Consider the following 24,423-nt stretch of genomic DNA (forward strand, 5'->3'; position numbering starts at 1 on the left):
GTGGCGAGGGGCGCGCGCCCAGGGCGGGCGCGCGGGAGAGCGGGGAAGGGGGTGGTCTCCCGAAGGGGGAGGGGAGAAGGCAGGGGGCGGGGAGAAGCAGGGCCCTTTAGGACCCGGCTGCGGGGGAGGAGGGAGAAGCGGAGGAGGCGGCTCCCGCGCTCGCAGGGCCGCGCCACCTGCCCGCCCGCCGCCCGCCGCCCGCCGCCCGCCGCCCGCCGCCGTCGCGCTGCCCGCCGCCGACATGCTGCCGCTGCTCCTGCCGCCGCCGCTGCTGCTGCTGCCGCTGCTGCTGGGCGCCGGCGGGGGCCGCGGGGCGCGCGCCGAGGTGCTGTTCCGCTGCCCGCCCTGCACGCCCGAGCGCCTGGCCGCCTGCGGGCCCCCGCCGGCCGCGCCGCCCGCCGCCGCGTCCGGGGTGTCCGGGGTGTCCGGGGCGGCCGGGGCGGCCGGGGTGGCCGGGGTGACCGGGGTGTCCGGCGACGCCCGTGCGCCCTGCGCCGAGCTGGTCCGCGAGCCGGGCTGCGGCTGCTGCTCGGTGTGCGCGCGGCTGGAGGGCGAGGCGTGCGGCGTCTACACCCCGCGCTGCGCGCAGGGGCTGCGCTGCTACCCGCACCCGGGCTCCGAGCTGCCCCTGCAGGCGCTGGTCCTGGGCGAGGGCACTTGCGAGAAGCGCCGCGACGCCGAGTACGGCGCCAGCCCCGAGCAGGTTGCAGGTAACTAGTTGGGGCGAACCTGGGCGGGGGCGGCTGCCGGGAGGGCGCTCCCTGGCCGCCTGCTTACTGCTCGGTCGGGTCGATGGGCGCAGGAAGGGCACCCCTGTTACCGTAGTCTCCCCTGGCTGCAAGGTCCCTCCACTTCTATTTTGGAGGGGGGGTTTTCCGCGGAGGAGGGTGTCGGCCAGACCCCGGGGAGGAAGCGCTTGAGGCTCATTTAGGGGCACGGCTTGAGTCGGTGGCCGCCGACCCAAGGTTCCTGGAAAGGTCCCGGCGGAGGGCGCTGCTGGGGGTGGGGTGCGGTGGGGGCGGCGGGGGCTGGCGGTGCCGCTGACTTCGGGGACGCCGGGCGAGCGGGGCGCACGGAGAAGGCGGCAGCTCCTCGAGGGACCCCTCCGTCTGGGATGGTGAGGAGGAAAGAAAGGACTCGGGACTTTGCAGGGTGGGTTGCTTAGGGGAGAAGTGCAGAGGCGCGCTGCTGTGTGCGGTGGGGAAGCAGGAGGGCTCGTGCTCCCTTCCCTGTCGGGTGGAACAATAAAAGAGGGGCGTTGGGGAGGCTCGGCCCCGCGGTCGGGCCCGGGTGACTTGAGCCGGTGGCTGGCTGCGGGCCGGGCGCGGGGGCAGGCGTGCGGCCCCCGGGAGCATCTGGGCCCCCGGGAGCATCTGGGTCCGGGCGCCGGCCGCGGCTGCCCCCACCGCGGGGAGCTGGTCCCCGCCGCCCGGCCCCAGGGGACTCCTTCCGCCCGGTGGGATGGGGGCCCCCGGGAGTCCTTGTAAGGCGTCCGCATCGCCCCCACCCACCCCGAGGTTCTTGAGGGACACGACCAGGCAGGGAGACTCTCACTCTTGTTTTTTTTTTTTTTCGTTTTTTGTTTTTTGTTTTGTTTTGTTTGTAAAGTTCCAAAAGCCTCCTGCCCCAGTGGTCTGGAGGAAACTGTAATTTATTTTCTTTCTTCTTGGAGACAGTTGGGAAATGTGTCCACTGCCTGCTGCTGTTGTTGTAAAAAGCAAGCCAGCCTGACCAAGTTCTTCAAGCTAAAAAAAAAAAAAAAGAAAGAAAGAAAGAAAGAAAGAAAGAAAGAAAGAAAGAAAGAAAAGGAATAAGTGCAAACATTCTTGCATGCGTGTAAACTTTGGTGGTCCTAGTGCAACCCCCCTTTCCCCGTAACCCCCCAAGGGCCCTCCCCGCCCAGGACCCTGCAGCCCCTTGCCCTTCCTCTACCCAGCTATTGTATTTTCCCTGTTCTCCTTGGGAATGGAATTGGGGGTCAGAGTTGAAATCTTTCCTCTGTGTCTCTGGCACAGTTTTGACCTTGAGTGCAGAGCACGTTAGGGCTTCCTCCCTCCGAGGGAGCTAAGCTGAACCCCCGAGTTCCTTTCTTCTCTCTCCGCTGGCTACCCCCCCCCCCCCAGCCCGCTTGCTTCCAAGTTAACCCTTCTCTGCTGCTTCTCTTAGAAAGTCATAGAAGGAAAATACTCGGCTCCGCCTTCCTCCTCCGTGGCCCCTTCCAGGCGGCCGGATCCCCCCCCCCCCCGGCCCCCCTCCAGGGAGGTGCTGCGCTTTTGGAGCTGAACTCTGACAAACCAAACCTCTTCCTCAGCAGGGTGAACTTTTCCAAAGGCCTCCGAGTTCAGAGACTCCTTTGGATTTTGACCGTCTTAATAAAGTGCATGGTACAGGTCCTCCCTAAACGTTGTAGTATTTTTTCCCACCCTTCATCCCTCTCACTGGCAGCTTGGAAACCAGCTCTTCGGGCTTCCCAGCCCCAGAACAGATGCGGGACACTGTCCCGTACCCACCTCCCCGCCAGCCCGAAGGGGACCGGGGAGTTGTCAGGGGAGTCCAGGGACAATGGGGCGAGTTCATGGGAAGAATGTCACTCCGGATTTTCTGCCTGGTTGTGGGACTCCCCTCCGCCAGCTAGCCCCAGCTGCCTCCTCAGCCTTCTCCTCCCAGTGTCCACACGGACGCCTTCCGCATTTTTCTCTTGTGCTCCAGACTGGGAAGAGGGGCCCCTGGGGTGGGGGTGGGAGCTAGATGTGTAAGCCGGGTGGGCACCCTGGAGAGAAGTGACCCAGAGCAGGGTGCTGAGGCGCGAGTGGGGCTGGGTGAAAGGGGGCGGTGCAGGGAGAAGCCTGGGCTGCCAGGGGTGCAGGGGAGAGAGGGGCAGGCTGTGAGGCTTCTGGGCAGGAGAGGGTCTTGGGCTGGGGCCGGGATGGGGCGCTGCCTGGAGAGCCCTGGGGTCCGGCTTGGGTGGGTGGGTGGGTGGCCAGGACGTGGCCCGGAGGGGAGCGGAGCCCTGGAAGCCGCTGCCTGCCCCCCCCATCTCCCATCCCCTCTCCCCCCCCTGTCTGAAGAGCGAGCTCTCTCCCATCCCAGACTGCATTCCTCTTTGAGCAGGTTGCTTTTGAGAATTTTAAACATACCCTCTTATTTTGAGGCAGCAAACCCCAGCAGTTCCGGCTTTGCTGTTAGCGCTTTTGTCTTTGTTCCCTGGACGCAGGGGCTGTGTCGCTGACTTCCTGGGGACGGGCTGGGATGCAGGGGGTGGGGGGGGCATCTGCGGGTGCTGAGCCTCCATCCCTTGGGGGGTGATGGGGCGGGCCTGGTGGGCTCAGAGCAACTCGGAAGTCCGCCTGCCTCCGGGCTGGAGTAGGTGAGTGAGCCTGGACGAAACAGGGGAGTGGGGCCCCCCGGCCCCCCCAGATCCGGCGGGGTCTGGACCTTAGCAGCGTGTGGGTGTGTTTGCTGGCGGAGCGGGGCTGATCCGAAGTGCCTAGAAATGTCGGGGGGAAGAGGAGGAAGTGGGCTCCCTTTCAGAACCCAGGGCCGGCGGGGGACTGGCCCGCTCCCGGCTCCCCTGCTCCTTCCCGCCGCGCACAATGCCTGGGCTTCTGCCGAGGGGCGGAGCCGCCGAGTGGCCGTCTGGCGGCTGCACATATAAAGGTGCTATAGAAATGTGCAGTCATTCAAAGTCCCAGGGCGGGCGGCTCTGAGGAGGCTTTGCATCTGCAGTTGCTGGGGGAGCAGAAAGGGGGGCAGAGGCGAGCGCTGATTTACAGTGGTGCCGTGCAGCTTCGAGAAAGGGGAGAAAAAGCAATGGGACTTCTGGCTCACAGCGCGCTGCTTTGCATCTTGTCTTGCATAAATTTGCATACTGAGTTCAAAGTCGTAAAATAGACTTGGGGAATGAGTGGGACCCACTGTCACCGATCGCTAACGCCACTACCTTCCGCCACCCTCCCCCCCCTTCTGGACAGAACACCCAGAACTAGCTCTGCTAGGCCGCCCCGCCTGAGTCACCACCGTGCATTGGAAGGAGGAGATGGGGGAAGCTGAGGGCTGCTGCTCCCGGGGCTCCGGGACGCTGAGTCCCTGGGGCCACTGGACCCCGTGGGGGGCGGCCCCGAGGCAGGGCTGGACTAGAGGACGTGGCTCGCCAGGTCCCCAAGCAGCCCAGGCAGGCGGGGCAGGGTTTGCAGGGTTTGGCCGGTTGCCTCCCCTTCCTCCTCCTCCTCCTCCTCCTCCTCCTCCTCCTCCTCCTCCTCCGTGTGCCTGGAGGGCTGGAATTTGAGGAAGTCCCAGAATCCGGGTTTTTGCCAGCAGTCTCCTTACTCACACCTTCCACTTAGGTCCACACCGTTCACCCAGGTAGTTCCCCTTGTGTGGTAATACTGACCCCATCTATTCCTTTGACAAAGGTATTTGAAGAAGCTTCGAGGGGAAAAAAAAATCCTATGTACGAGGTCAAAGGATCTCGTAAAAACAAGAACAGGGCTAAGGAGCCTCTGAATTCGCACACGTGGCGGTGTCCAGGGGGAAGAAGAATCTATCTGCTGGTGACCACCGCGAGGGGCCGTCTGGCCAGTGGGTCCTGGCCAGGTTGGACTGCTGAGTTTCCCGGCAGGCAGAGGGAAAAGGGAGGCTTAGATGATTCTCACTGTTAGCTTTAAACTGAAATTTTCAGGCAAATCATGCCTTTGGGTTAGGGGACTGCATGGAAGTCGGTCCTAGAGAGACGCCTGCAGGTTACTTGGAAGCGGGAGCGTGTTTGGCCACCAGTTGTCCAGCATGTGAGGGTTTAGGGTGAGAGATTTGAGAGGATCAGTGCACCGTAGTAGCTCATTCACCAGGTTAACTTCTAGTCGGGTCTCACGTTAGCTCTTCTTTGCCATAGGAAACTGGATGCACAATTGCTAAATTTTGGTGGGAGGAAGTTCCAGGAATTCTTGGTTCCAGTGAAATCCAAAACAGGACAACAGTATTTGGTGGGGGTGGGACGGGGGGCACAGCACGGGCTGCTGAAGGGTGTGAGGAGGAGCAGGAAATATGCAGACCTTGCTTGCATATGTTTGGTTTTGCTGTTGACCCTCCTCACCTACTACAACACGGTACCAACAATAACAAAGGGCTTGGTTGTTACTGTTATTTTTAAAAAGCCCCCATCAGCAGGGACTGCTTTAGTTTCAACCTGTCCCTTCCTAGTGCTTCCAGTCCCTCCCCTGGCCCCCCTGGCTCCCCTAGGCCTCTCCCACCATGGCTGGGTCTTGAGCCCCTGGCTGGGCGCTCAGTTAAGAGGATAGAGCTATCCCAGCCTTCCGCAGGAATCCAGGTAGGTGGAGACCACGTAGGTGATGGGGGACTGGAATGCTGGGAGCACATCTGATCCTAGGATGAGGAGGGTAGTGGGTGGTGGCACAGGGGCTGGGCTTGGTGGGGGGGCGCGGGGGAAGTGGCCGTATCCCCAAGGGGGTTTGTGCTGAGGCTGCTCCCTCTGCAACCCAAGGCAGGGAGGAGCAAGGTTATGCTTTTAAGTCCCCAGGGGAGCTGGTGTTCTGCTTGGCACCGTTCTAGGCTTCTCTACTCCTTGCTGTCTCTGGCCAGCATTTTGCTGAGGTGGCAGGCAGCTGCCAGGGGTTCGGTCGCCTTCCCATCTGTCCTCATCCTATTATGAACTGGCTTCTTAGCCTGCTTTGTCTCCTGACTTCCAAGATCCCTGGGAGGGAGAGAGGGAGGCTTTTTACCTCCGTTTCGCAGGTGTGGGAGACTCTGAGGTTCAATCAGGGGACGCCTTAGCAGGTAAGTAACGAGAGGCCTGACCTTTCTTCTGTGCCCCTCCGCCCCCATGGCCAAGCAAGGGAGGGAGGGGGTGTTGGCAGCAAAAGCCTTTGACCCTGTCAGCCAGAAAGTTTGTTCCTGGACACCTGCCATGTAGGGGCCAGGTTCGGTTATTTGCTTTTCCTCAACTCCATTGGGAGGCCCACGTCCTGGGGACTTCAGAGGGGAGTGACCAGCATGCAGCAGTCAGGAGAGACAGAAGGGTCCCAGCGCGGCCTCAGAAGAGCTGGTGGGCCGGCTTGTGCCGCCACAGGGACTGGGTTCCGTTGCAGACCTGTCCCCAAGAACCTGAGCGCTGGTGTGCGGGGGCCTCCCTCAGATGCCAGTGTTGGGGAGACGGGGATGGCTGTGCTGCTGGCCAGTGTCTGGCACAGAGCAGGTGCTCACACGTATTAGCTCCTCAAGCTCAGCAGGCCGGGGCTCCCCCCTGACACCTAGGGAGCCCGTCTCTGAAACGAAGAAGGTCACGCTGGCTGCGTCAGGCAGGCCACTGAGTCTCCCCGGAGGTTTCAGTGTGGCGCTTAAGTGGCCTCTCCGTGGTGTGAACTTGCTCCGGCTCAAAGCCCGTTTCCAACCACACACTAATCACCCAGGGCGGGAGAAAGGTCCTTCTTGAGCCTCTGTGTCCTTATCTATAAATCAAATATTGACAGCACCAGCTCTATAGGGTGGCGCCCGTGTGTGTGTGTGTGTGTGTGTGTGTGTGTGTGTGTGTGTGTGTATGCGTGGAAAGCTAGATAATACAGTCAAAGCTAAGCACTTTGGTGTTTTTTGGGGGGGAGGTTTTTGGTTTTTGTTTTATTTTTAATTAAGTCACTTGTTTTTCATCTCTTCACCTATAAAATAGAAATATCCATACCTCCCGCCTACTTCCATGGACTGGAGTTGAGCTGTTTGTAGGAAAAGTAACAAAACTATACTTCAAATATAGTATCAATGGAGTTGACGTCAGGCAAGTGGTTTGAGGTTAGCCGGCTTCCATTTTTTTTTGTGGAGGAGTTAGGCAATGTTCTTTAGAGCCGGGTCCTGATGTCTGGGACTGACCATTTTTGGTCTGGGAGCCTCATTCTTGGTCTGGCCACTCTTGGTCTGGGAGCCTCAGTGCCTCAGTTGGGGGTGGAGGGAATGTAGGCACAGAAGTGGCCCTAGAGTTGGGACACTGGGCACATTGCAGGCTTGCTGCTCCTAAGCTGGTGACAGGGCTGGGTCCTGCCTTCACCTGGCCAGTCAACCTTTAGCCCTCCAACTGCAGGTATTTGGAAGACCAGAGAATCCCTGAGGCCACATTTCCAGAGGGGGAAGCCCCTTCCTCCACGGACAGCCCTCCACAGGAAGCGCTGGGACCCAGGCTTCAGAACAGTAGGGGCAGCTAGGAACCAGCCTGGTCTTAGCACGCCTAGTACCTATGGCATGGGTGAGGGCGCGTGGTAGTTGAGTTGTCCAAGCCAGTGAAGGCCCCGTGGCGCCTGTTTCTTGCTCCAGGAGAATGGGCTTTCACATCTATCCTGGCTGAGCCTAGGGAGCCAGAACGTTGAACGTGATCCTGCCAAATAAATTGGACGTTCTGTCCAGAAAGTAACGTTTCCTTTCCATACTACGCCGTCTGCAGAGTTGACCTCACTCCCTGGGAGGCGGGTTGGGGAGCAGCATCTCATTTCGAAGGGGTTGATGGGTTCCCCACTGGAGTGCTAGGGGGGTTGGGAGGAGTGTTTTCTGGGCACTGAGATCCTCCCTAGTGTCTGATTCCATCTGAGTGACCGCCTGTCTGGGCGTAATGATAGGACGACTGTGTTTTGGAGCATCTGTTGGAGGTGAGGCCCCAGGAAGCAGAGGAGGGGGATGCTGGAGCCTTCAGGGATCAGCATAGGCTTGTGGTGAAAAGCAGGACAGTTGGGACAGAGTACAGCATTTGCCGCTGGGAATCTGAGCTGGCGGGTTCCGTAGGCTCCGAGGCCCTTCATGACTGTGGGGATGCGGCCTCCGGGAGAAAAAAAACCCACTTTACAGATGGGATCCTCAATTCAGAGAAGTTTGTTGGCTTTTGGGTTCCAGGGTAACTGCTGCCCCCCAACCCACCTCCCCAGTGAGGAGTGTCTGGGCAAAGGATTTTATTTTCACTCCTGGGAAGTGCCCCCCCCGCCCCATGCCTCTCCCCCTTCTCGGCCACTCCTGTCCTCTCACAAAGCCAGGGAAGATCTGCTCTGGCTCAGCTCCTGGGTGTCAGTCAGGACGCAGAGGGAGACCTTGCTCAGAAAGCCGGCTCCCCCGGAAAGAAATACAGAGTCGATTGTAGTCAGGAATTGTTTCTACCCCCCTCCCTTCTTTTTTGATGGGGGAGGGGGCACTTGGCAGCCCATGGGGCCCCTTCTGGCCGCCGGCCCCATGTCTCTTCCTGGCTGTTGGGAGGCAGGGCCCCAGTGGAGATTGGGGAGAAGGGGCAGGGGCTGGCAGGCCTCCAGCTGCGGGGCAGGAGACTTGGCCCACAGGCCCCCCTGGTCGCTTGGCCTGAGCTGAGCAGAGCCTGGGGTTTCTCATTAGCTGATGGGTATAGGTGTGTCCGCCTGTGTTTCATTCGAGGAGCTGAGCCCCAGAGGCAGGAGGCCAGGGAGGGAGGGGCCCAGAGCAAGGGCCCAGGAAGGCTGAGGGTGCCCAGGAGGGCCTCAGCCTGGGAAGATGTGCCTGGGGGGGCTCAACGTGTTCAACTCCTGAAAGGTATCCGGGAGGTGAGGCCTTCTAGCCGGAGGGATCCGAGCTGGATTGTGGGCTGCAGTGAGCAGAGGGTCAAGGACAAAGTCATGCTAATTCAAATTGCTTTTTTTCTAGACATCCTCCACTTTGACCCAGCTGCCTGTAGGGTTTCGTTGTTTCATTTCTTTCCAGCTCTGCTTTAGCCTCAGAATTCTCCCCACTTGACAGATGAAGAAATCGAGGCTGCATTCGGGTTCCGGTGCTGAAGCAAGCACAGACCGGAGTGGAGGCTGGGTCTCCGGACTCCCATCCCAGGGCCCCGTTCCCGGAGACTCATGCATGCAAAGAAGCAGTGAATTATATATTGCTGCTCTGAAAAGCTCCTTTTCCCTGGGAGGTGGTAATTAAGGCACAACTTCTCAAAAATATTCCTTAATGCGACTCCCTGGGAAGTTTCTTTTAGATCTATTGTCTTGACTTCTGGATGGAGGTGCCAAGTTGCCTCTGGATGGTGCCCCCGTTGCTTTCTGAAGTGCCTGAGGCCAAGATAAAATGAAAATGGCAGTCCCCTCGAGCCCTGCCTCTGCAGCTGCCTGATAAGGCTGGGTAGTTTCTATAGCAACAGTGGCAGGAGGGGTGTCGGGCGGGATGAAGGGCAGTGGGGTTGGGATGGGGTTGGCATCGGTGTACTGGATCAGAAGGGTTTTTGAGGTTGGGTGGGCCTGGCTGGGATCTGACTGATGAGTTTCCTTCCAGGGAAGAGGAGGGTCCCGTCAGGAAGAGGGGTTGAGGTGATAGGGAACAGAAGGAATAAAGCACTGGGGATGAAAGCTGCCGGTCAAGTCTTCCCTTAGACGATGCCAATGACCAGACCCCATCCTGGTTGGTTAAGAGCTATGGAGCTGAACAACCTGGATCTGTGTTGGCTTTGCCATTGACTACGTGACTTTGTGCAATTGGCCTCAAGCACTATGGCTTTTTTTTTTCTTTTCTTTTTTTTTTTGGTCAAGGTGAGAGGGGATAAGAAATTATCAACCTCGTGTGATTGCTCGATGATAACAAACGAGGTTCTGTACACAAACCACTTAGCACAGAAACTCAGATAATCACATGATGTCACACTGGTTCTCCTTCCTTCCTCTAATCTCAATACGCAGAAGGGAAGAAGGCAAATGCCTGTTTTTCCATGTTTTCTGATTGGACAAGTTTAGTAAAACAGGGATTTAAGGATCTGGTTCAGAGGCACGGCTTTCTCCACGGGGTGCGGCTTCCCTGGATAGCTGCCCTTTTGCTTTGGAAAGTCCAGAATGGTGTTAGAGGTGGACGGGTTTTCCAGAGGGCCGTCCTGGTCTTTGATGCCATTGTCACTGGTCATGGTTCTACCAGTGATTGAGAGCATGGCCCATTTATGCTCCAGAGGCGACGATTCTCACTCGAAGCTCTGCTGCTTGTCTCTGGTTCTCTTTGCTGCCCCTAAGCCAAGAGAGCACAACCAAGGAAGACCCCAGATGTGATACAGTATTAAGTCAGACACAATTAGTGAACTTTTAGTTGAAGAAAAAGAAAAGCATGGTGACCTATTTAAAGACACTTATTTATATTCCGGACACTTCTTGTGCTGGTTTGAGAGTGTGGCAGGCAATCCTGGACATCTTTACAGGTTTTTAGTTTCTGTTTGCACCCTCTGGGTTCAGTTTGTCAGGCCTGCAGTCTCGGGGAAGAGTCTTACGGGGATGCAGAAGAGGCATGGAGAAGAGGTGGGCAGAAGGGGAGGGGTCAGGCGACAGGTGGGTAGGACCCGGTCTTTAGCTCTCTGGGAGCTGGTCTGGGGGGTCATGTCATTGGACAGTTTGAATGTGGGTCCCAGGAAAGGGAAGCATCTTTTTCTCTCCCATCTCGTACTTCCATTTGCTGACTGCCCCCTCCCCTTTCTTTTTATAAACCTCTGACCACTCTTCCTGCTATAGGGCCTGGATGTAGAGGGAGAGCCCAGAAAAGTGAGGAGAAATAATACATGATCCGCTAGGCCAGAGAGTGGGATGCTCTTCGGGTAGTCAGCTCTCCTGATGTTTACACACCGACTGAGCATGCACTGCGTGCGGGACTTTCAACCCCAGTGCTTTATTCCTTCTGTTCCCTATCACCTCATCCCTTCTTCATGATGGGACCCTCATCTTCCCTGGAAGGGAACTCAGTGCAAGACTGTAAAGAGGCAGTTGTCAGTGCTCCCCTTAACACATGCTTTTTCATCCTGGAGGGGAGCCAGAGAAACCTTTCATTTTATTTAAAACAATTTTTTAAAAAGATTTTATTTTATTCTTTTAAGCAATCTCCATACCCAACGCAGGGCTCGAACTCACGACTCCAAGGTCAAGACTCTGGATCTCTTCTGTTTCAACTTAAGGCTCCTATTTCTCTGGGCTTCAAGGAGCTGGAATGGGTTCCTCCCTTCCACTGGGCGTGACTGGCCCTTGGGCACTTCCATCACTCCACACCTCTGGGCACCCCCTGGTGCCCTCTGGGCTGCACTGGGATGAGCTCGTCCCTTGGCTTTCCATTCTCAGGCCTGCCCCATCTTGATTCCTTCGCCGTCCTCTCCTTGACCCTGTAACTGTCTCCCATTCTCTTTGGGTCTTTGCCTCTGGCCCATTTCCCAGTTCTTCATGCCACAGAGACCTGGCCAGGAGCCCATGGTCAGCCTCTGGCAGGCAGTGATGCTGGTGATGCTGCGCTGGCCTCAGAGTGGCAGTGAAGTTGGCCATGGTATTAATGTTCGGTCCTCTTCCACCCAGGGGGCTTTCAGGAGCACCTCATATTTACTGATACCCCTGCTTGGCAAGGAGAGAGAAGAGTGAATGTGGTGAGGGAAGTGAATTTTACAAGAAAATGGTTGCAGCGTGCCTGGCTGGCTCAGTGGAGCGTGCAGCTCTTGATCTCGGGATTGTGAGTTCAAGCCTCACATTGGCTATAGAGGTTAAGGATTATATAAACATGAAATTTGTAAAAAAAAAAAAAAAAAAGTAAAAATACAGATGAGTAATAAGAATTATGCTAGAACACCAGTCTACCCTCTAGAGCTGGGAGTGGTTGACATTTTGTCCTGTCTGCTTCACGTCCCTTTAAAACACCTCCGGATGACCTTCCCCACCAGCCTCTTGTTGCTGGTCCCTCGTCCCCAGAGGCAGCCACCAGCATGCATGACTTCGTGTTTCTCTTCCTTGGCTAAACAGATTTGCTGATCCATGGCCAACATCTAGAGTTGTTCTTGCACTAAGTCAAATGTGCAAAAGGGTTTCATTCTGCAGCTTTTCCCCCTTTGTCAGTATTAGGTTTTGAGATCTGTCCACGTTGGATAGATGTCAGGAGTGATCACAGGTCAGAGCGATCTTGTCGACTGCCGTGTATGACTCCATTGTATTGCCCTGCTGATTTTATTTAGCCATTGACCCGCTGAAAGTCTTTTTGGGTCAGGTTGCCAACAGTTTTTGCAGCTACAGGTAATGCTGTAGTGAACACTGGTGCCCCGCACCCGTGTCGGAGAGAGTTGGACTTGCTGGGCCCGCCACAGTCTTCCTGTTCCCATGGTCCCTGTTCCAAGTTTGCACCAAAGCACATTCTCTACTCACTTGGGCTTTTGGCAGGTAAGCCACCTTGCCAGGCTCTTGGATGGCTTTGGTTGAACCGGAGGAGAACTGTTTGGGACCCACAGAAAGCGTGAAGGCTGGCAGTGTGTTTGCCATCTTGATTTCAATTTCTCTGGCTCTTCCAGGACAGCCTGGCTCACGGAGTCCCTGGGGACCTTGGCTGAATGTGAGCGTGTTTTTGTTTTCTCAAACGGTGTGCTTCAGTGCTGACCCTCCCCGGGTCTTTGTGACTCCAGGAATGACCCTGGTGTTTATAGAGCAGCCCACGAGAGCGCGTAGGCAGGGAAGCTCTGTAGAGGCTGTGCTGTTTCTGCTCACTCAGGGGGAGCCCGAGAGGAGACGGCGTCGTGAAGGCATGCTCTAGAAATCTCCATGACGCTTGGCCAAGAAGGGCCTCCTCTGTGCGTCCAAGCATGCATGTGTGTCAGTTTATGAACTCATGAGTCTCCGGATGGAAAGAGCTCGAGGGCTGTATCTTCATAGGGTGAGTATGTGAAGTCCTAGCTCTTGAAAAGAAGAGGCGTCTTTCTCCTCCCATTACCAAGAAGTTCATCAGCAAACTGAGGCAGGAGCCAGAGAGACGCAGAGGAATGGGGCCTTGGAAATGCCGGAGCTTTAAGGGGGTTGTTCAAAATACCTAGTCCTTGACCTTTGCCCAGGCATGCTCTCTGTGAACCCCGGGGGCTGGGGTTGAGGACCATTTGTAGCAAGCTCTTTAGATGATTTCTGATGAACAGCCATGACTGGGAAACATTCCCCTTATCTAACTCCCTGAATTTATAGATGAGCATGCTGAACCCTATACATCTTGACCATATAAGCTCCTTTTATTTCTTTAAAGTGATCTCTAGATCCAACATGGGGCTCAAACCCATGACCCAGAGATCCAGAGTCATGTGCTCTACCAACTGAGCCAGCCAGGTGCCCCCATCTATTAAAGCCTACACATTTTAAACACCTGTTGGGCATCACTCAGAGTCCACAGTCATGGTGGTAGCTTCGGAATCAGACATTGCCCCCCTTTGCCCCCCTGCCCCCCCCCCCCCCCCGGCTTTCAGGCCAGCACTCCTCTTCCTGCTGTGTCAGAACCAAAGCTTTGAACCCGAGAGCTGGCCTTCCAAAGGGAATCCAGAGGGGGAGCTTGGCAAGCAGTGGGCTCTCTGCCCTCCAGGAGTTTCAGTCCCTCCCCTGTGTGAGCGTGGGTACTGGCCGTTCCCCTCCCTGGAGGTTATGAGGTTTGCAATGCCTCGCTGGGCGATAGTCCCATGGCAGTTCTGAGTGCAGGGTAATGATCCTTTGGCGACAGTGGCCAGCTCCTGCCCTTGTGTGGTACAACCTGGATGATGTGTGCATCTGGAACCTCTGAAGAGGCTGCTCGCAGCTCTTCCCCACCACAGGGGGATTCGTTTTGTGCAAAAGCCATGCTGAGGAGCTACTGGTCCGTTGCCAAAAGAGTTTCTCCAGAACATGGTGGCATCTGAGAGATGTCAGGTCTGCTTTGCTGGCACCATGCAGAGAGCAGGGCCCCAGAGGGCGGGGAGAGGGAAGGAAGTTTGGAAGGAAGCTGGGTGTCAGCAGGGGGGTAGATGGGCTGATGGGAGGACGTCATTCGAGATGCTGGAATGTGTCCTGGGTGCCAGCCTCCACCACAGCAGACGTTCGTGGACACACTCCGCCTGTGACCTTTAGAAGAAAGAGTGGAGGGAGGCACACAGACAAGGCCACTTACCAGAGAGACCAAGGACCTCAGCTGAAAAATAAAACAAAGAAGCTCCCCTTTCTTCCCCACCACTGCTAACTTCTGCTGGCCTCCCTTCCCCCCACCTCCCAAGGTGGCCTGAAGGATCCACCCCACCAGCCTCGGTGGCCTGTGTTACTGCCCATGGTGGCCAAAGTCCGCCCTCCGAAGGCACTGGCTTCCAATACTCTCCAACAAAAGCTGTTCCCCTGTAAGTTGGTGACTTTACCTATGAGCCCTGTTTCCCCTGTGCATGCGTGATATGTGGGAGCCACCTCTCCTTCTCCCCTCCCTTTCTTTCCCTCTCTCCCTTCCTCTCCTTTCTTCCCATAAATTCTGTGAAGTTAAAGTAATTTAGGCAAATCCACACTTGCCCAGAGACTTCCATCAAATGGCAGAGGGCTGTGATGTTTAGTGACAGACGGAATTCACGCAATCAACAAAATCAGGCTTTAGAAGAAATGTGCAGACAGACAGTATTGCAGAACCTTCTTGTAACTCCTGTCTCCCCCATGCATATGGCCATTCTGCAGATCGGATCTTATCCCCCCTTCCCCTCTGCCTGGCCCATGCATCTTCCATTTACCCACTTGAGAAATAGCTCATCTGTGTGCGCATTTCTTCTGGGGCTTGATTTTGCCCACATTGGGCAAGTGGTAATGACAAATAGCAGCCTTCACTTGAGTAGGGTGATTATTTGCATTTTCCACACTTGAGGAGTTAGAGCTCAGGAACGTTAAAGGGTTTGACCAATGTCACGGGTGAATCGTAAGCGGCAAGGTCGGGAGGCCTCTTGACTCCTGGAGGTCTTTGCCCACTCGAGTTTGTTAATGAATTGTCCACTGCCGTGGGTGTTACTGGAGAGGTTGTCCAAGAGGAAAGAGGAAGATGGTAGTATTAATTCTTTTGCCCAGCATGCGTCAAGATTAAGTGCATTTGGGGAGAGACCAACAAAGCAAGAGCCACATGAGTTCTGTGCCCAGCGAGAGCGGAACCGGGAACGTGGCCAGCATTCCCCTGGCCCATTACTCGGAATCCATTCTTGCAGGGGCCTGTGATGCTGTTACCTGTTGAAGGAGGTGAGTCCACTGGAGGGCATGATTCATTTGGGGTCGGAGTAGACTGCCAAGGAATTAAGGATTTCCTCAGCCTACAAGCTTGTCTCATCTCCCCTCAGTGCCCTCAACTCTTAGATTTCCAGATAGTCAGGAGGTAGGCTAAGGAGAAGGTTGGATATGGCCTGGTTTTGTTCGGAATACAGAGCAGAAGGAAGTAGGAGGCATAGTCATCTGTTAGGAAGATGTGGCCTGTTCTGGGGAAAGTCCTCTTCTCTTGCCAGGTGTGCATAAGGACAGAGCCTCACGTTCTAAGCAAGAAGGAGTGTAGGGGGCTTCTCTTAGATGTTGGGGGCCTGTTTTCCTAAGCGGGCTTTAAGGTGCTTCCATAGATCAGGAATCGCCAGCTGTCTCTTGGAGCACGAAGGTCAGAGCACGGTGCTAGGAGGAAATGTGGTTTCATGAGCTTAAGAATCTGTCGAACACGATTCGTGCATTGAGTGATGTCGCCAGTGCTATGATCCGACAAGATTACGTCAGGGAAAAAAAAGGCGATGCCAAAATTAAGTTTTAAAACCAGGGTATTAATGCATAGTCTGGAATGCAGAATGTAGGTGTAAAGCTCTTTTTCTCCTGCAGTGGCAGCTTCCAGCTGCCCTCCCGGGCCCCTTGGCAAGGCTGGGTCAAGGAACAACGCCGGGGCCCCATGCCCATTGCGAAGCGCGTCTGCTGATGGCACACAGGTGGGGTGTGCTCCTGTTTAGACCGGGTGGTTGTCCTTCTGGGCTTCGGGCTTGCTGTCTGTAAAACGGGGCGACTCGTCCCTTGCCTCTCATTCTCCTTACCTGTCTCGTGTCAGCTCCCCTCCAGGTGCATGAGGTAGAGAGGTACGGCCATACACCTGCACAGGACAGGGGTTCTCATGCTTCAGGCCCTTTGGGGTCTCCGCCACCTGTCTTTGGAAAAGCTTTCCTTTCTCATATAGTCGGCAAGTCCCCTGCTGCAGTGTTGAGCCATCTCCGGGGGCGCTGTGTAGAGAACAGCTAATCCCTCCGGGAAGATCTCTGGGGGCCCGGGAGGTACCTGTTGGTCATCACTAAGCCCGAAGCCTTTCCCAGTTATGTGATTTGGGCTGCTAAGAACCATTTCTTAGACTGACCTTTGCACTGCAGCCCACGGAGCTGCATACATAAGTGGTTGCATAATAAATATTATTCTGGACCTCACTCTTAGGCAGGAAAAAAAATGCAACTTGGTATTTTTGTTCTGAGGGCAAATTCCATCTCTAGTTGGAGTTCTGCATTTGGAATGTTTTCCTACGGGCCGCTCCTGTCACCTATAAGAGAACGTATGGGAGGAACTTGGTAAAACGTGCCAATGCCCTCGTCCGCCTGAGTGGAGGGGTGCCGTGTGGGTGCTTGGCCGAGTGTGGGGAGACGTGGGGGCAGGTGAGAGCCAGCTCCGTGTGTGCCTGGCCCTGTGTCTGCGTGCAGCACCTCTGGGAATCTGGGCCCACTGGCAACGGGTGCTGTTCGTCCGTGACTTCGAGATGAGCCGTGGAGCCACAGAGAGCTTAAGTGACTTGTCTGGGGCTGCGCAGCTGACTGGTAGACCTGGATTCAGTCAGGCGAGTGGACTCTGGACCTGAATTCTTGACCTTCTCTGGCTGGGAATATAACAGTCAAGGAATCCAGGCTTTTCTCTGGCTACAGGCTTGTCTGCTCTTCACCCGGTCAACCCTCTCGTTCCCTTCCCTGGGCTTCTCCTTCAAAGTGTGGGGCGTCAGCATGTGCGTCAGCAAACCAGGTTTCTTCATCTTATTGGCACGTTCGTTGGCAGAGCCGAGATCAATAACGGAATGGGATGAAACCTAGCCTTGAATCCAGGTGGCCTCCGTGTGCATGGACGAACTGACCTTTACTTTGGGAGAATGGGGCTGTCTCCGGATAGAAAGCCAACTCCGTCCTCCTGGGAGCAGGCCGCCCAGGTGGCCCCCCATCTTCCAGGGCCTGGCCCGGGGCTGTGTTAGGACCGCGGACCCAGGACGCCTTGGTGTTTGTGGCCCTTCCTCTGTGAAAAGATGTTAAATCATATATGATGACCGCATCTTCTAACTGTGAATGTATCGGTGTTGGTGACTAAGGCTTAAAAATTTTTTTTTACCTAAAAGCTTATTTTTCAAGAGATTGATTTTGTTTTATTTTATTATTATTATTATTTTTAAGAGATTGATTTTAAAATAGATCCCAACATTTCTTAGGCCCTTGGGTGCTGTTCCTGCTGTGCCTGATGACAAGCCACCCCTGCCTGGAGCCTGCAGGCCTGATGCGTATTTACCTCTGTGCCTCTTACATCTAATACGTTTTCACATGCTTTGTTCCCCCCTGGGACTCAGCCAGGGGTCCTGCTTTGACCCCTTTCAGTGGTCTGGGTGCCCGGAGAGCTCAGAGAAGGGGGAACAGCAGCCTGGGAGTCTTCTGGATGCCTAGGGGAGCCCCCTAACCCCTGGCCAGAAGGTGGACTAGTGGACGCGAGAACTGTACTGGGGTTGGAACAGTGGTGCGGGGTCTTAGCTGAGGGAAGGGAATATAGTAGAGCCTGGATCTGCCTTATTCGGGGCTTGGAGTCTTCAGCATGGAGCTGGGGAACTTCTAGGCCTCTGGATAAAGCCTGACTTCCAAATGGTGGTTTTCGGTGGGGGGCACTTTTGCTCCCCAGGGGCCGTTTGGCAGTGTGTGCGGAGGTATCTTTGGTGGTCACAGCTTCAGGAGGGTGCTGCTGGCTTCTGGTGGGTAGAGGCCCAGAATTCTGCTTGGTGTCCTACACTGCAGGGGCAGCTCCCCAGTGAAGAATCCTGGTCCAAGTCAGTAGTGCTGGGGTCGGGAGACAGGGTGAGTGATGAAAGTTTGGGGTGGGTGGGTGGGTGGGTCTAATCCAACATGGTGGGGACCGAAACTCCCATCCAGCCTGGTGGCAAATGCTTCAAATAGGCCATCTGCTGCGGGTGGTGTTGGGGCTTCTGGAACAGAATTGATTGGTTTTAAAGATTTTATTCATTAATCCATAAGAGACAGAGAGAAGCAGAGACATAGGCAGAGGGAGAAGCAGGCTCCTTGCCAGGAGCCCATTGTGAGACTCGATTCCAGGACCCCAGGATCACGCCCTGAGCTGAAGGCAGACACTCAACCACTGAGCCACCCAGGAGTCCCTGGAACGGGATTTAATCTGTGGTGGGTTTATTTATGGTAAAACCCAGGCTCCCCTGGAGCCACTGGGGAAATAGTCATTCTAGAGAGAATTTTCCGGGTTTCAGAGGGCTTACTCATTCAAATATTTCCATTTTTATTTTTTTAAAATTTTAACAATTTTGGATAGAAATCTTTTTTTTTTTTTTAATGCTAAATACTGGACATGTTATCCCACTCGCCTCTTTTGGACCTCCCAAGGTCCTCATCACTATCCACACAACTCTAGGGCTACACGATATGGAAGTCCTCAGGGGTCATCGATGGGTGTGGAGTTGTTTGCTATGCACTAAATATCCCCAAAGTTCTTATGTTTGGGTTTTTTTTTTGTGTGTGTGTGTCCTCTTTTCTTCCTGCCATTTGATACTTCTTGCCACTGTTCACATGCTTCGTTCTCTCTCTCGTTTTAATTTTGTTGATTTTATTCTGCGGTGGCCCGGGAAACCAGACATCCAGAGCCCAGGCTTGCTGGAGCCGTGCTCCTGTGAGCTGTCAGTGTTCGTCCTGTGCTGAATGTCCCCGTGCCTTGTGAGGAGAGCACTTGAACTTGACCAAGCATCCATAGAGCGACAGCTGTTCCGATGCTCAGAGGCTTCTCTTCCTCCGCTTCTTGGTTCTTGGGCGGGTTCCGTGTCGCTGACGGAGCACATAACGGACAACTGAGGCAGTTGGCATCTTCGTCCTCATCAAAGTACTGTCACCAACAGGACACAGAGTTTCTGTGCTCCAGGCCTTACTTAACCTTATAAGCTTTACATAGAACATCCGCTCAGCAGTCCTGTGAAGTGAGAGCTATTGTGATCCAACAGTTCGGGTAACGAAATGGAAGCACCGAGAGGTGGTATGTGCAGGACAAATTGAGCCGCTGTAAAAAGTCGGGGAGCTGGGCTTGTCTTACCAACCAGTGCTCGCCAGTCTGGAGAGCTTGCGCTGGGTTTCTAAAGGAATGTGGCCGTAGCTGGTGAGGACTGGCCAGGGGTTAGGTGGCCAGACTCCACCTGGGTCTCCTGGAGCATGCTCCGTGAAAGCAGGTGCCAGTACCCCGTGGCGCGCAAGAGTGTCCCCATCCCTTTGTCGGCGGGGAGTGAGTGAATGCCGCAGCTTGCAACCACCCACGGTAGGCATCGTGGCCCCCCTTTTATGGGTCAGGGTCAGCTTTTTCTTCCATAAAACACTGCCGAGGACAGTGGCCATCTGAGCCCACCACGCTGTGCCCGGCTTCTGAGGGGACCATCAGGTCCTAAGTGCCTCACCTGAAGCTCTTGGGTAGAAATATAAGAAGAGCCATCCCGTTATGTTATCAGAGCTGTAAGTTTTTGAAGGCATGAAAAAAGAAGAGAAAATGCAAAATTTGTTTAGAAACATCCCCTCCGCACCTCCAGGTCTTGTCGGGACCTGCTGGGGAGCCGCTCGGGGCGGCTTGGTCAGAGGCGCCGTGTGCTCTGCTGTGTCTACAAGGGCGGTGTGAGTCCCGGGCCTCCTAGAGCCCGTGGGGACTTGTCTCCCTGGTAACCACTCTTCCATGCCTTTCTGTTCCTCTGGCCTGCCCCTGGCTGGACATACCTGAGCCAGCGTGAGACCGTGGGAGCTGGGGGCTGTTCTCAGGGCCCCCTCCACCTGAGCTGTACACTCAGTAGGAGCCTTTCCCTGTTGTTGACACACTGGTGGTTTAGGAAAGTTGAAAGAGACTTAACAGATGCTCCTTGGACAAGCATCTGGGTGAGGCTGCATGCCTTGCAATAAGCTGACAGTTCGGAGTCGAGCCGGCCCCTGTTCTCGGGGCTCCCTGTAAGGTGGCAGGCGGTGGCATGCATGGACAGACCAGTCAGGGCCGCGGGGTGGTGCTGGAGCGGCCCTGGGACTGAATCTTCGGGGCACACGAGGAAGGGGGCAGGTGGGCAAGTGAGGAGTAATAGCAGGACTGTTAGGAACTGGAGGCCTTGGCTTCTGGAGGTGGCTCTCGACCTCCCTCCCTCGCCAGATGTGGCACGGCCCGGTGATCTCTGACGTTAGTTTTATTTTATTTTTTTTAAAATTTTTATTTATTTATGATAGTCATAGAGAGAGAGAGAGAGGCAGAGACACAGGCAGAGGGAGAAGCAGGCTCCATGCACCGGGAGCCCGACGTGGGATTCGATCCCGGGTCTCCAGGATCGCGCCCTGGGCCAAAGGCAGGCGCTAAACCGCTGCGCCACCCAGGGGTCCCTGACGTTAGTTTTAAAAACTGTACCTTTTAGGGCATAGATGATGAAGACTTCAAATTGGAGGTTAGGGCGGGTGGATCTGGGATGTCTTTCTAGGGCAGAGTGTTGGATCCAGGAGGACTTCGTCCCATTCCGGGGTGGGAGCCTTGCAGACGCGTTCATCCTTCTGTGCTGCCCCGCTCCGCTCTGGCTGGAGGCACAACGGACTAGGCCTCCCAGACAGCCTGTGTTCCTCCCAGACCAGATGTGAGGTCTCGGTCTGGGTTTCTGTGGGCCTTGACTTGGCCGTCCGTCAAAGTTGGGGTAGCGCCACCCGCCCCTCCCAAGAGTTGCTGCAAAACTGAAGTTGATAGTCGGTGTAATTTGCTCAGTACTGTTGCCTGGACGTCAATCACCTCCATCTTCAGGGGTTAGGACAGTCCCGGGGTGGGGGGGGGCGGCACTCGGGAAACAGCACCCAGTGTTCTCCTTCCCTTCTTCTCTCTGCAGACAACGGCGATGAGCACTCTGAAGGAGGTCTGGTTGAGAACCACGTGGATGGGACCGTGAACCTGTTAGGCGGCGGAGGTGGTGCTGGCAGGAAGCCCCTCAAGTCAGGCATGAAGGAGCTGGCCGTGTTCAGGGAGAAGGTCACCGAGCAGCACCGGCAGATGGGCAAGGGTGGCAAGCATCACCTGGGTCTGGACGAGCCCAAGAAGCTGCGGCCCCCACCTGCCAGGGTCAGAGGGGCCGGGTCTGGGTGGCGGAGGGCCCCCGGTAACATCTGAGTCCTGGGTCGGGAAGCGCTTTCCTTTCTGCTTCTGCCACTAACACATGTCAGCGACCTTCAGGCTGATCGGTGTCTCCTTCAGGGACCTCAATGCCTTTGGTTGTGAAAGGGTGGATGATTTCTTGAAGCCCCGTCCTTCTGAAACCTCCACGTTTCTGCTTGGCTTCAGGCCAGAGGCCAGGCAACCGGTGCTAGAGGTGGCTCTGGGTGCACTTGAACTTGCTCAAGCTTGCTGGGATGTGTTCCTTTCGCTTAGCTGCACCCCCCACCCTCTAGCTCTCTCCAGCTCTGCTCTGTCGTCTGGGGTCTTGGTCCTGGTTGGGTGGTAGATGGAGAAGAATGGAGGTTGGCCCACTGGGTCGGGGTAGCGATACGCCAGAGACAGCCACTCGAATGCACTTTTGCAAGTAGATCCCATTTTGACCCCTGAAAGCAACTGACACAGAATGAGTGATGGGCGAAAACCCCTACGCATGCGACTTTTCCTTAAAGGGTGGAGTGGGGCACGGTGACATATCAGTGCGATCACAGTCAGAAGTCCCTGGTTCCACCAACGAGCTGCGTGGCCTGGGGAACATCCGTTCCCTGCGCATGAGCTGCTTTCTGAGGCTGTTCCCAGGCCAGTGTTCTGTGAGCTTGGGCTCACTCTGAGCATCCTCTGTGCCCGTCTGTGCCCACAGACCCCCTGCCAGCAGGAATTGGACCAGGTCCTGGAGCGGATCTCCACCATGCACCTTCCGGATGAGCGGGGCCCTCTGGAGCACCTCTACTCCTTGCACATCCCCAACTGTGACAAGCACGGCCTGTATAACCTCAAACAGGTGAGAGAGGATCTCCTTGGCCGCAAGCCCCGGGGTGCCTTGTTCCTACCTTACCCACCTGTCATTCTCTGAGGTCTGAGAGCTGAGGGGGGCATGGGGAGGCCAGCTACCAGGCCTGTCGGGGGCTGACTCCACTTACCCAGCTACCTGCCGTCAGCCCGTGGTGTCTAGGTTGGGAGGGAGCCTCTGGGAGAAGAGATGTGGGGTTACACCAATGCTTCTCAACATTTTACTGAACATTAGAATCGCCTGGCAGTGATTCCTGGGCCTTGCCTCCCATTCTAGAAGGTTGGGTGGCAACCAAGAGTGTGCATTTCTAACAAACTCCCAGGGGTCGCTGATGGTCCGTGGACCACACTTCCAGAATCGTGGATTTAAACCATTGACACCCACCCCCCTGGGGGGTCTTGCTTCCTACCTCCTTCACAGCCCAGGCAGGCAGGCAGGCATTTGCCCCTCGAAATAATCAGTCTAGTGTTAAAAGCTACCTGTACACGTGCCCTCAAGATGTAAGCCGACTACTGCATTTGGAGCTCAGAAGAAGAAATAGTGATTTCTTCCAATGAAAAACAGGCTGGTCCTGTCCCTTATGGGGTAACTAAAGGGATTTTCCGTGGTAATTAGTTCATAGGTAAGGAAAGGGACCCTGGGACAGGAATGTCTGGGTTCACATCTCAGCGGTGCTAGCTGGGTGACATTGGGCACCTGTCTGTGCTTCCTTCTGATCATCTGTGAAGTGGCAAAATCACCGTACCTGATTCATGAGGAATAAATGAACGGGTTATGCTAGATAAAAAACAGGAGGGTCACCTGGCTGGCTCCGAGGGAAGACTGTGTGACTCTTGATCTCCGATTCGACTCTTGATCTTGGGGTCATGAGTTCAAGCCCCACATTGAGCCTCGAGCGTACAAAAATAAGTAAATAAATAGGGGCACTGGGGTGGCCCAGCGGTTGGGTGTCTGCTTTCAGCTCAGGGTGTGATCCCGGGGTCCTGGGATCGAGTCCCGCATCGGGCTCCCCGCAGGGAGCCTGCTTCTCCCTCTGCCTGTGTCTCTACCTCTCTCTCTGTGTCCCTCATGAATAAAGAAATAAAATCTTTAAAAAATAAAAAAAAATGAACTTAAAAATGCAAGTTGTAAACCATAAATGAGCAGCGTGGAGTTTGCTCACACGGTGTGAGGCACATAGCAGGGCCGGTGCTAGCGTTGTCTCCCCTCCCACTACAACCAGACCCTAGTAGCTGGGTCCCCCACTGGGTGGGGCCTCCCTGCCGGGTGGGGACGGACTCTTCCCACCTTTGGGCAGCCCCCCACTGCCTTGCTCACTGGAGTGCGGCCCGGGCACCAGCATCCCATGGGGGCTTGCTAGCCCAGCAGAGTTTCAGCCCTGCTGCAGACCTGCTGAAGGGGAGTCTGCATTTTAGGGTGCTTCCTGGCATGCGGTCGGGGTTGGGGAGCCCTGGCCTGCAGTGCTAGCTTGCATGGCACCCTGGAACTGCTCCCTGAACCTCGGGCTGGGAGAAGCAGGGACAGCTGCTGGTGGCAGGGCCGTCTTCCATGTCCTTTTTTTCTCTCCTCAGTGCAAGATGTCTCTGAATGGGCAGCGTGGGGAGTGCTGGTGCGTGAACCCCAACACTGGGAAGCTGATCCAGGGAGCCCCCACCATCCGGGGGGACCCCGAGTGTCACCTTTTCTACAACGAGCAGCAGGAGGCTCGTGGGGTACACAGCCAGCGGATGCAGTAAAACCACAGCCAGCCGGTGCCGGGCACCCCCCGCCCCCACCCCCTCTCCAAACACTGGCAGAGGGAGGAGAGTCTTGCGTGGTGGGTGGGGAGGGTTTTCCAGGAGTGTTGACACGTGTATTTATATTTGGAAAGAGACCAGCACCGAGCTTGGCACAGCCCCGCCTTCCCCCTCCCCGGCGCCCTCGCCTTCTCCTGTCCCTTCTGGGGAGGGAGGGTGCTTGCAGGGGTGGAGCTGGGGTGAAGGTTGGGGAGGGGGGAAAAAGAAATTTTTATTTTTGAACCCCCGTGTCTTTTTTGCTTAAGATTAAAGGAAGGAAAAATACAGTGTGTGTCTTTTGCCTGAGTCTTTGGGGCTTCCCTGGGAAGAGATCCTGAGGCCTACCTGCCTGTCTGTCCAGCTCTGTCCCCGACCCCTGGGGACGTGTCCTGGGAATGCGACAGGCACTGCTGTGGTTCCCAGTGGAGGTGGGATCCTGCAGGGCTGCAGGGCGGCCACTGAATCTGGCATCTCCCCCCTCACGGCCGTCCCCCGGTGGGCAGTGAGGGAGGGGAGGTGGCTCAGAGCCCGTTCTCTCTCCCACATTTAGGTTCATCGCAGAGGGAGACAGAACAGGGAGACACTGGACTTGCGGTCCTCTGGCCCCTAAAAGGAGAGCTCCTTTCTGTGCAGGGGGAGGCAGCCA

General features: G+C 55.8%; 1 protein-coding gene across 1 annotated transcript; it reads left to right on the forward strand.

Annotated features, from left to right (window-relative positions):
* Positions 1 to 204: 204 nt before the first annotated feature.
* On the forward strand, positions 205 to 24,064 carry IGFBP2 (insulin like growth factor binding protein 2). The gene is made up of 4 exons (XM_055345452.1): positions 205 to 710; positions 20,893 to 21,122; positions 21,853 to 21,993; positions 23,574 to 24,064. The coding sequence occupies exons 1-4, from the start codon at positions 242 to 244 to the stop codon at positions 23,736 to 23,738; spliced, it is 1,005 nt and encodes a 334-aa protein (XP_055201427.1). The 5' UTR covers positions 205 to 241; the 3' UTR covers positions 23,739 to 24,064.
* Positions 24,065 to 24,423: the final 359 nt, after the last annotated feature.

Source organism: Nyctereutes procyonoides, unplaced genomic scaffold, assembly GCF_905146905.1.
Source record: "Nyctereutes procyonoides isolate TBG_1078 unplaced genomic scaffold, NYPRO_anot_genome, whole genome shotgun sequence".
NCBI lineage: Eukaryota > Metazoa > Chordata > Mammalia > Carnivora > Canidae > Nyctereutes > Nyctereutes procyonoides.